Source organism: Oncorhynchus keta, chromosome 18, assembly GCF_023373465.1.
Source record: "Oncorhynchus keta strain PuntledgeMale-10-30-2019 chromosome 18, Oket_V2, whole genome shotgun sequence".
NCBI classification, from domain to species: Eukaryota; Metazoa; Chordata; class Actinopteri; order Salmoniformes; family Salmonidae; genus Oncorhynchus; species Oncorhynchus keta.
The window spans coordinates 26,282,938-26,295,468 of NC_068438.1; the positions used below are offsets into that span (position 1 = coordinate 26,282,938).

A 12,531-nucleotide genomic window follows, 5' to 3' on the forward strand; every position below is an offset into this window, starting at 1 on the left:
CTAAAATGTCTCAAGGCTTAAAAATCATCCTTTAACCTGTCTTCTCCCCTTCATACATTGATTGAAGTGGATTTAACAGGTGACATCAATAAGGGATCATAGCTTTCACCTGGTCAGTCTATGTCATGGAAAGAGCATGTGTTCCTAATGTCGTGTACACTTGTGTGCATAATGAATCATTAAAATTAATACTTGAATTAGTATACTATACTGTATAACCTATTAGCCAGTATTTTTTTATTAATCATGCCCTATGCACAGATAACTGTGAACTTTAAAATCATACACCTCTGATGTTGTGCCTATCTGGCATGTTGCAGGTAGCTCATCATTATCCTACAACACTCCATCTCACATGGATCAGTCTCCAAGCCTGGCTGCCAAAGAAGGTAGGACAGCATTATCTTCCAAAACCTTAGTGCTAATGTTAAATATGGGCAACTGTTTTCTATTTCAGAGTTTTTTTTTATAGGGGACTATGTTTCCTGTATTGAAGAGAGCCAGGTATATGTTGAGAGAGTGTGAGAGAGAGAATTGAGAGAGAGGACAGAAAGAGTGTTCTCATTTAGCCAAAACAATAGAGCTGCGGCACGCCCCTCTCTGTCTGCTACCACAGAGGCAGCAGCTGCCCCGACACCCAGGTCCTGGCAGCACCAGGCAGAGACATAGTTATTAACAGGTGAATCTTTTGTACAGGGGAATAATACCAGGCAGAACTACCCCAGTCTGTGCTATTCATGGCCTACCTGCACATGGGGGAAAGTAAGTGCCACCTCAGAATGGGGGGGAATTAGCAAGACAAAAGGCACGCCGTGGCTAACCTCACTATCCACAGGAGGAGATAAAGCAGGATAGGGTGGGGGGCTCAGGGAGATAGAACGACTAAGGTCATTTTTGTGGAGGGCTGTATTTAAAGGACAGGTGGTTCAGCCACAATGCAAACAGAGAGGAGGAGACAGAAAGGGAGATGAGTTGTTTTTGTTTTCACAACTTTGACTCAATCAAGGAGGGAACATCTGGTGGTGGGGAGGAAAGGTTTTAAAGGGGATTTGTATTTGTGTGTGGGTTTGGGAGTGGGAGTGGGAGTGGTCTAGGTCACTGTTCAGTGTTTTAATGTGTAGATTTGCGTTCTGTGTTTGGTGTTTATGAGGCTTGTTCATTCTTTCCGATCAGGTCGCTGGAAGACAGTTCTTTTTGCAGACAGCTAAAATGTGAACTTATTGTCCCTAAAAACCTCTGAATATATTTCAAAAACCCATAACAGTCTAAGCCATGTCTGGGGGGGTTCTACTAAGCTATATGGAATTGGTCATACCAAGGACCATGTGGCTATTTGATTTTGAATTGGAATACCCCTTGAAGTATAAAAAAGCCCATACAAATGCATTGAACAACAGATTCACAACAGACAGTCCCAAAATAAAAATCGAAAGGACGTTTGTTCTGATGTGTGCGTCCTATATCTGAGAGATATAACCCCTGATTCTTGGAACTAAACAGTCTCCATATAGACTTCCATACATTTTTTCAACTGTCACTGGGGGACCTTGTGTTTTGTGAGGCCTGTGGACGTACTAGAGCAAAGCAACCGACACGTACTGTAGGTGTTCGTGAGAGTCATAATTAGTAAGAATAACTTGGCTATGTACACAGGGTACCAGTACTGAGTGGATGTGCAGGGGTGTGAGGTAATTGAGGCAGATATGTTCATACTGTATAACTAGGAATAAAGTGACAGATAGTAAACAGTAGTGCAGCGTATGATGAGTCAAAAAAGTTTGTTAAAAAGTAAAAAATGCAGGTAGTCTAGGTAACTATTTGGTTAACTATTTAATGAACTATTTAGCTGTCTTATGGTTTGGGGGTAGAAGCTGTTCAGGGTCCTGTTGGTTCCAGACATGGTGAGTCAGACCCACCTAAGCCTATATTAGTGTCTGTGAAATGAGGTACATATCCTTTACATGTGGACTGTGAAGTCACCACCACATACAGTACAGTAGAACAGGCTGCAATAACAGTGATATCCTGGCTCACAGGAAAAGGGTGTATCTAGGTAGGGGGAGAGAAAGAGACAAATAAATGTTTAACACACCCCTCCAGTCCACCGCTGAGCTACACTGTTCTGTTCCCTCCAGTACACCCCTGAGCTACACTGTTCTGTTCCCTCTAGTCCACCGCTGAGGTACACTGTTCTGTTCCCTCTATTCCACCGCTGAGCTACACAGTTCTGTTCCCTCTATTCCACCGCTGAGCTACACAGTTCTGTTCCCTCTATTCCACCGCTGAGCTACACAGTTCTGTTCCCTCCAGTACACCCCTGAGCTACACTGTTCTGTTCCCTCCAGTACACCCCTGAGCTACACTGTTCTGTTCCCTCTAGTCCACCGCTGAGGTACACTGTTCTGTTCCCTCTATTCCACCGCTGAGCTACACAGTTCTGTTCCCTCTATTCCACCGCTGAGCTACACAGTTCTGTTCCCTCTTGTCCACCCCTGAGCTACACTGTTCTGTTCCCTCTTGTCCACCCCTGAGCTACACTCTTCTGTTCCCTCTTGTCCACCCCTGAGCTACACTGTTCTGTTCCCTCCAGTCCACCGCTGAGCTACACAGTTCTGTTCCCTCTTGTCCACCCCTGAGCTACACTGTTCTGTTCCCTCCAGTCCACCGCTGAGCTACACTGTTCTGTTCCCTCTAGTCCACCGCTGACCTACACAGTTCTGTTCCCTCTTGTCCACCCCTGAGCTACACTGTTCTGTTCCCTCTAGTCCACCGCTGACCTACACAGTTCTGTTCCCTCTTGTCCACCCCTGAGCTACACTGTTCTATTCCCTCTAGTCCACCGCTGAGGTACACTGTTCTGTTCCCTCTAGTCCACCGCTGAGGTACACTGTTCTGTTCCCTCTATTCCACCGCTGAGCTACACAGTTCTGTTCCCTCTTGTCCACCCCTGAGCTACACTGTTCTGTTCCCTCCAGTCCACCGCTGAGCTACACAGTTCTGTTCCCTCTTGTCCACCCCTGAGCTACACTGTTCTGTTCCCTCCAGTCCACCGCTGAGCTACACTGTTCTAGTCCACCGCTGAGCTACACTGTTCTGTTCCCTCTAGTCCACCGCTGACCTACACAGTTCTGTTCCCTCTTGTCCACCCCTGAGCTACACTGTTCTGTTCCCTCCAGTCCACCGCTGAGCTACACTGTTCTAGTCCACCGCTGAGCTACACTGTTCTGTTCCCTCTAGTCCACCGCTGAGCTACACTGTTCTGTTCCCTCTAGTCCACCGCTGAGCTACACTGTTCTATTCCACCCCTGAGCTACACTGTTCTATTCCGTCTAGTCCACCGCTGAGCTACACTGTTCTATTCCACCGCTGAGCTACACTGTTCTATTCCCTCTAGTCCACCACTGAGCTACACTGTTCTATTCTCTCTAGTCCACCGCTGAACTACACTGTTCTATTCCACCGCTGAGCTACACTGTTCTATTCCCTCTAGTCCACCACTGAGCTACACTGTTCTATTCTCTCTAGTCCACCGCTGAGCAACACTGTTCTGTTCCCTCAAGTCCACCGCTGAGCTACACTGTTCTATTCACTCTAGTCCACCACTGAGCTACACTGTTCTATTCCGTCTAATCCACCGCTGAGCTACACTGTTCTATTCCCTCGAGTCCACCGCTGAGCTACACTGTTCTGTTCCCTCTAGTCCACCGCTGAGCTACACTGTTCTATTCCCTCTTGTCCACCACTGAGCTACACTGTTCTATTCCACCGCTGAGCAAGACTGTTCTATTCCCTCTAGTCCACCGCTGAGCTACACTGTTCTATTCCTTCTATTCCACCGCTGAGCTACACTGTTCTATTCCACCGCTGAGCTACACTGTTCTATTCCGTCTAGTCCACCGCTGAGCTACACTGTTCTATTCCCTCTAGTCCACCACTGAGCTACACTGTTCTGTTCCCTCTAGTCCACCGCTGAGCTACACTGTTCTATTCCCTCTTGTCCACCACTGAGCTACACTGTTCTATTCCACCGCTGAGCAAGACTGTTCTATTCCCTCTAGTCCACCGCTGAGCTACACTGTTCTATTCCTTCTATTCCACCGCTGAGCTACACTGTTCTATTCCACCGCTGAGCTACACTGTTCTATTCCGTCTAGTCCACCGCTGAGCTACACTGTTCTATTCCCTCTAGTCCACCACTGAGCTACACTGTTCTATTCCGTCTAGTCCACCACTGAGCTACACTGTTCTATTCCGTCTAGTCCACCACTGAGCTACACTGTTCTATTCCCTCTAGTCCACCACTGAGCTACACTGTTCTGTTCCCTCCAGTCCACCGCTGAGCTACACAGTTCTGTTCCCTCTTGTCCACCCCTGAGCTACACTGTTCTGTTCCCTCCAGTCCACCGCTGAGCTACACTGTTCTAGTCCACCGCTGAGCTACACTGTTCTGTTCCCTCTAGTCCACCGCTGACCTACACAGTTCTGTTCCCTCTTGTCCACCCCTGAGCTACACTGTTCTGTTCCCTCCAGTCCACCGCTGAGCTACACTGTTCTAGTCCACCGCTGAGCTACACTGTTCTGTTCCCTCTAGTCCACCGCTGAGCTACACTGTTCTGTTCCCTCTAATCCACCGCTGAGCTACACTGTTCTATTCCACCCCTGAGCTACACTGTTCTATTCCGTCTAGTCCACCGCTGAGCTACACTGTTCTATTCCACCGCTGAGCTACACTGTTCTATTCCCTCTAGTCCACCACTGAGCTACACTGTTCTATTCTCTCTAGTCCACCGCTGAGCTACACTGTTCTATTCCACCGCTGAGCTACACTGTTCTATTCCCTCTAGTCCACCACTGAGCTACACTGTTCTATTCTCTCTAGTCCACCGCTGAGCAACACTGTTCTGTTCCCTCAAGTCCACCGCTGAGCTACACTGTTCTATTCACTCTAGTCCACCACTGAGCAACACTGTTCTATTCCGTCTAATCCACCGCTGAGCTACACTGTTCTATTCCCTCGAGTCCACTGCTGAGCTACACTGTTCTGTTCCCTCTAGTCCACCGCTGAGCTACACTGTTCTATTCCCTCTTGTCCACCACTGAGCTACACTGTTCTATTCCACCGCTGAGCAAGACTGTTCTATTCCCTCTAGTCCACCGCTGAGCTACACTGTTCTATTCCTTCTATTCCACCGCTGAGCTACACTGTTCTATTCCACCGCTGAGCTACACTGTTCTATTCCGTCTAGTCCACCGCTGAGCTACACTGTTCTATTCCCTCTAGTCCACCACTGAGCTACACTGTTCTATTCCGTCTAGTCCACCACTGAGCTACACTGTTCTATTCCCTCTAGTCCACCACTGAGCTACACTGTTCTATTCCCTCGAGTCCACCGCTGAGCTACACTGTTCTGTTCCCTCTAGTCCACCGCTGAGCTACACTGTTCTATTCCCTCTTGTCCACCACTGAGCTACACTGTTCTATTCCACCGCTGAGCAAGACTGTTCTATTCCCTCTAGTCCACCGCTGAGCTACACTGTTCTATTCCACCGCTGAGCAAGACTGTTCTATTCCCTCTAGTCCACCGCTGAGCTACACTGTTCTATTCCTTCTATTCCACCGCTGAGCTACACTGTTCTATTCCACCGCTGAGCTACACTGTTCTATTCCGTCTAGTCCACCGCTGAGCTACACTGTTCTATTCCACCGCTGAGCTACACTGTTCTGTTCCCTCTAGTCCACCGCTGAGCTACACTGTTCTAGTCCACCGCTGAGCTACACTGTTCTGTTCCCTCTAGTCCACCCCTGAGCTACACTGTTCTGTTCCCTCTAGTCCACCGCTGAGCTACACTGTTCTATTCCACCGCTGAGCTACACTGTTCTATTCCGTCTAGTCCACCACTGAGCTACACTGTTCTAGTCCACCGCTGAGCTACACTGTTCTGTTCCCTCTAGTCCACCCCTGAGCTACACTGTTCTGTTCCCTCCAGTCCACCGCTGAGCTACACTGTTCTATTCCACCGCTGAGCTACACTGTTCTATTCCCTCTTGTCCACCACTGAGCTACACTGTTCTATTCCACCGCTGAGCAAGACTGTTCTATTCCCTCTAGTCCACCGCTGAGCTACACTGTTCTATTCCTTCTATTCCACCGCTGAGCTACACTGTTCTATTCCACCGCTGAGCTACACTGTTCTATTCCGTCTAGTCCACCGCTAAGCTACACTGTTCTATTCCGTCTAGTCCACCGCTGAGCTACACTGTTCTATTCCACCGCTGAGCTACACTGTTCTGTTCCCTCTAGTCCACCGCTGAGCTACACTGTTCTAGTCCACCGCTGAGCTACACTGTTCTGTTCCCTCTAGTCCACCACTGAGCTTCACTGTTCTATTCCTTCTATTCCACCGCTGAGCTACACTGTTCTATTCCCTCTAGTCCACCACTGAGCTACACTGTTCTAGTCCACCGCTGAGCTACACTGTTCTGTTCCCTCTAGTCCACCCCTGAGCTACACTGTTCTGTTCCCGCCAGTCCACCGCTGAGCTACACTGTTCTATTCCACCGCTGAGCTACACTGTTCTATTCCGTCTAGTCCACTGCTGAGCTACACTGTTCTATTCCTTCTATTCCACCGCTGAGCTACACTGTTCTATTCCCTCTAGTCCACCACTGAGCTACACTGTTCTATTCCCTCTAGTCCACCGCTGAGCAACACTGTTCTGTTCCCTCAAGTCCACTGCTGAGCTACACTGTTCTATTCCGTCTAGTCCACCGCTGAGCTACAATCTTCTATTCCCTCGAGTCCACCGCTGAGCTACACTGTTCTATTCCTTCTATTCCACCGCTGAGCTACACTGTTCTATTCCACCGCTGAGCTACACTGTTCTATTCCCTATAGTCCACCACTGAGCTACTACACTGTTCTATTTTCTCTAGTCCACCACTGAGCTACACTGTTCTATTCCGTCTAATCCACCGCTGAGCTACACTGTTCTATTCCCCCGAGTCCACCGCTGAGCTACACTGTTCTGTTCCCTCTAGTCCACCGCTGAGCTACACTGTTCTATTCCCTCTAGTCCACCACTGAGCTACACTGTTCTATTCCACCGCTGAGCAAGACTGTTCTATTCCCTCTAGTCAACTGCTGAGCTTCACTGTTCTGTTCCCTCTAGTCCACCGCTGAGCTACACTGTTCTATTCTCTCTAGTCAACTGCTGAGCTTCACTGTTCTGTTCCCTCTAGTCCACCGCTGAGCTACACTGTTCTATTCTCTCTTGTCAACTGCTGAGCTTCACTGTTCTGTTCCCTCGAGTCCACTGCTGAGCTCCACTATTCTATTCCCTCCAGTCCACCGCTGAGCTACACTGTTCTATTCCGTATAGTCCACCGCAGAGCTACACTGTTCTGTTCCCTCTAGTCCACCGCTGAGCTACACTGTTCTGTTCCCTCTAGTCCACTGCTGAGCTACACTGTTCTATTCCTTCTCGTCCACCGCTGAGCTACACTGTTCTATTCCACCACTGAGCTACACTGTTCTGTTCCCTCTAGTCCACCGCTGAGCTACACTGTTCTGTTCCCTCTAGTCAACTGTTGAGCTACACTGTTCTGTTCCCTCTAGTCCACTGCTGAGCAACACTGTTCTGTTCCCTCTAGTCCACTGCTGAGCTACACTGTTCTGTTCCCTCTAGTACACCGCTGAGCTACACTGTTCTATTCCACCGCTGAGCTACACTGTTCTGTTCCCTCTAGTCCACCGCTGAGCTACACTGTTCTTCTCCCTCTAGTCCACTGCTGAGCTTCACTGTTCTGTTCCACTGCTGAGCTACACTGTTCTATTCCTCCACTGATCTACACTATTCTATTCCACCACTGAGCTACAGTGTTCTGTTCCACTGCTGAGCTACACTGTTCTATTCCACCGCTGAGCCACTTTGTTTTGTTCCACTGCTGAGCTACACTGTTCTATTTCACCACTGATCTACACTGTTCTATTCCACCACTGAGCTACAGTGTTCTGTTCCACTGCTGAGCTACACTGTTCTATTCCACCACTGAGCTACAGTGTTTTGTTCCACTGCTGAGCTACACTGTTCTATTTCACCACTGATCTACACTGTTCTATTCCACCACTGAGCTACAGTGTTCTGTTCCACTGCTGAGCTACACTGTTCTATTCCACCACTGAGCTACAGTGTTCTGTTCCACTGCTGAGCTACACTGTTCTATTCCACCACTGAGCCACTTTGTTTTGTTCCACTGCTGAGCTACACTGTTCTATTCCTCCACTGATCTACACTGTTCTATTCCACCACTGAGCTACAGTGTTCTGTTCCACTGCTGAGCTACACTGTTCTATTCCACCACTGAGCTACAGTGTTCTGTTCCACTGCTGAGCTACACTGTTCTATTCCTCCACTGATCTACACTGTTCTATTCCACCACTGAGCTACAGTGTTCTGTTCCACTGCTGAGCTACACTGTTCTATTCCTCCACTGATCTACACTGTTCTATTCCACCACTGAGCTACAGTGTTCTGTTCCACTGCTGAGCTACACTGTTCTATTCCACCACTGAGCTACAGTGTTCTGTTCCACTGCTGAGCTACACTGTTCTATTCCACCACTGAGCTACAGTGTTCTGTTCCACCGCTGAGCCACTTTGTTTTGTTCCACTACTGAGCTACAGTGTTCTGTTCCACTGCTGAACTACACTGTTCTATTCCACCGCTGAGCCACTTTGTTTTGTTCCACTACTGAGCTACAGTGTTCTGTTCCACTGCTGAGCCACTTTGTTTTGTTCCACTACTGAGCTACAGTGTTCTGTTCCACTGCTGAGCTACACTGTTCTATTCCACCACTGAGCTACAGTGTTCTGTTCCACTGCTGAGCTACACTGTTCTATTCCACCGCTGAGCCACTTTGTTTTGTTCCACTACTGAGCTACAGTGTTCTGTTCCACTGCTGAGCCACTTTGTTTTGTTCCACTACTGAGCTACAGTGTTCTGTTCCACTGCTGAGCTACACTGTTCTATTCCACCACTGAGCTACAGTGTTCTGTTCCACTGCTGAGCTACACTGTTCTATTCCACCACTGAGCTACAGTGTTCTGTTCCACTGCTGAGCTACAGTGTTCTATTCCACCACTGAGCTACAGTGTTCTGTTCCACTGCTGAGCTACACTGTTCTATTCCACCACTGAGCTACAGTGTTCTGTTCCACTGCTGAGCTACAGTGTTTTGTTCCACTGCTGAGCTACACTGTTCTATTCCTCCACTGATCTACACTGTTCTATTCCACCACTGAGCTACAGTGTTCTGTTCCACTGCTGAGCTACACTGTTCTATTCCTCCACTGATCTACACTGTTCTATTCCACCACTGAGCTACAGTGTTTTGTTCCACTGCTGAGCTACACTGTTCTATTCCTCCACTGATCTACACTGTTCTATTCCACCACTGAGCTACAGTGTTTTGTTCCACTGCTGAGCTACACTGTTCTATTCCACCACTGAGCTACAGTGTTCTGTTCCACTGCTGAGCTACACTGTTCTATTCCACCACTGAGCTACAGTGTTCTGTTCCACTGCTGAGCTACACTGTTCTATTCCACCACTGAGCTACAGTGTTCTGTTCCACCGCTGAGCCACTTTGTTTTGTTCCACTACTGAGCTACAGTGTTCTGTTCCACCGCTGAGCCACTTTGTTTTGTTCCACTACTGAGCTACAGTGTTCTATTCCACCACTGAGCTACAGTGTTCTGTTCCACTGCTGAGCTACACTGTTCTATTTCACCACTGAGCTCCACTGTTCTATTCCACTGCTGAGCCACTTTGTTTTGTTCCACTACTGAGCTACAGTGTTCTGTTCCACCGCTGAGCCACTTTGTTTTGTTCCACTACTGAGCTACAGTGTTCTGTTCCACTGCTGAGCTACACTGTTCTATTTCACCACTGAGCTACAGTGTTCTATTCCACCACTGAGCTACAGTGTTCTGTTCCACCGCTGAGCCACTTTGTTTTGTTCCACTACTGAGCTACAGTGTTCTGTACCACTGCTGAGCCACTTTGTTTTGTTCCACTACTGAGCTACAGTGTTCTGTTCCACTACTGAGCTACACTGTTCTGTTCCACCGCTGAGCCACTTTGTTTTGTTCCACTACTGAGCTACAGTGTTCTGTTCCACTGCTGAGCCACTTTGTTTTGTTCCACTACTGAGCTACAGTGTTCTGTTCCACTACTGAGCTACAGTGTTCTGTTCCACCGCTGAGCCACTTTGTTTTGTTCCACTACTGAGCTACAGTGTTCTATTTCACCACTGAGCTACACTGTTCTATTCCACCACTGAGCTACAGTGTTCTGTTCCACCGCTGAGCCACTTTGTTTTGTTCCACTACTGAGCTACAGTGTTCTGTTCCACTACTGAGCTACACTGTTCTATTTCACCACTGAGCTACACTGTTCTATTTCACCACTGAGCTACAGTGTTCTATTCCACCACTGAGCTACAGTGTTCTGTTCCACTGCTGAGCTTCACAGTTCTATTTCACCGCTGAGCTCCACTGTTCTCACCCTGGTTCATACCATCAGGCCAATGGGCATGCTCGATAAGAATTTCTTTTTAAAAATGATTTTATTTTGGGAGTTTTAGACAATAGACATAGACAAAAAACAATAGACATGCTCAATAAGATTCTGCAGTGTCACCTCTGCCCGATCCTTCCTGGTTCTCAGTGGCTGGTATTCTGAATGGCAGACCCAGTAGGTGAACTCCCCTCAACACCATTTCCCCAACACACAGAAGTGATTTCTATTATGGGCTACCATAATAACAGTGCTCCTTTTGCTTCAAGAAATGCCAGCTTTGAGACGTTTATCAACTTTCTATCGCCAGATCTTCACAGTCATATTGCCTGTAGAAAAGGGTCACATACCATCTCAGCTCTCTCAGGGTATAGTAAGCACCATTATTCAACAGGAGACCTCCAAATCTTTTCCAGACTGTCTGATGTAAAAAGCTAGATTATGAATAGTTAGCAAATAAAACATGGAATGCAGCAGCCATGAAAAGTGTGTGTGTGTGTGTGTTCATGTGCTTGCTTGCATGTGTGTTGAGCTAAAGAGTACAGGGAGATAGTTTGGAGATTCAGTGATTTACCACATGGCTCCTCAGTGTTCACAGAGAGGGAAGCTTTAGAGATTGATGGGCTATTCTTTGTCTTTTATCTTTCCCTCTATGGCCTCCCAAGTGGAGGACTGCTGATTTACATTGGTTGTACAGTATAGCCAGGCATACATACAACACTCTATTCATTGTATGTCCATTGTGTAAGCTAAAGATTGGCATCTGCCTCTTCCTCAAATACCTATTTCCTTTTCTCACAGAGATAGCTTTTAATAAAGCACCCGTATACAGTATAAAGAGCCATGCTCTGTCTGAGTCTGTGTCTTTGGCTGAGACTGTGGGTTAAAAGTGGTCCATGACTAGACTTCTCTCTCGCTGGTTCTCAGCCCTTGTTTTGAATAGCTGGTCTGCAGTCAAGTCTCCCAGGACGAGTGAGCGTTGCACCACACCCCAGCCCAGAGTGGAAACTGGCTCCACTCAGAGAGAGCCTGGAAAAAGAGGGAGAGGGACTCCGACGTGCCATACTTCTGGGGTGTCTGTTGAGTTTGCATGGCTGACTGTTCCTGACCTGCTGTGCTCATCTGGACTCTGGTCATCCTTCCCAGTCTGTCTGCCTGGCTGCCCTCTCTCCTCTCCCCACCTCTCCTCTCTTCCTCTTGGCTCCTCATCTCTCATCTCCTTTGCTGAATGGTGTCCCACTTTACGTCTCATGTCCACCCCTGCCCCTCTGGTCAGACCCTAATCGAATCAGGTATAGGAACTTCCCCACTGTCTATAGCGGTGAACCCTTAATATGAGGATATTGCAGGGATGTGACCCTCTCTCATGTCAAAAGGCTACGTAGTGGAGCCGAGCATCGTCTATCCAACCACCTCCTCCACTCTTTATCAGACAGTAGCGGGATACAACGCCATTGTTTTCTTTTCACATTCAAATGTTGTGTTTCGTCTGCCTGGCTCTCTTGGTTCTTTCTCTCTCTCTCTCTCTCTCTCTCTCTCTCTCTCTCTCTCTCGCTCTCTCTCTCTCTCTCTCTCTCTCTCTCTCTCTCTCTCTCTCTCTCTCTCTCTCTCTCTCTCTCTCTCTCTCTCTCTCTCTCTCTCTCTCTCTCTCTCTCTCTCTCACCCCCTTCTGTTTGAAGGAGGTAGCCCCTGTATGTTTTTTTTCACAGGGGGGCAGTAAAACAAAGAGAGGTTGTCTGCAGGCGAGGCAGGCAGGAAACACAACTCTCTTAGGACTCTCCTCCAGTCGTTGCTCCTAGACTATCCCACAAGCCCACTGCAGCATGGACCTGACCGCCTCTGCTGAGACCCCGACTGTTATTCTCTCTCTCTCTCAATTCAATTAAGGGCTTTATTGGCATGGGAAACATGTTAACATTGCCAAAGCAAGTGAACTAGATAATAAACAAAAGTG

The 12,531-nt window shown here is 48.0% G+C and overlaps 1 protein-coding gene across 5 annotated transcripts in view; it reads left to right on the forward strand.

Moving 5' to 3' along the window:
• LOC118397523 (Friend leukemia integration 1 transcription factor-like) overlaps positions 1 to 12,531 on the forward strand; it is a 68,673-nt gene that overhangs the window by 19,045 nt on the left and 37,097 nt on the right. For 4 of the 5 annotated variants that reach the window (XM_035792388.2, XM_035792387.2, XM_035792390.2 and 1 more), the window contains one exon: positions 321 to 389. The exons of the other annotated variant lie outside the window; for it this stretch is intronic. In XM_035792388.2, the coding sequence (XP_035648281.2) occupies positions 321 to 389 (69 nt within the window). The remainder of the gene's footprint in view (positions 1 to 320; positions 390 to 12,531) is intronic. 5 annotated transcript variants of the gene reach the window in all.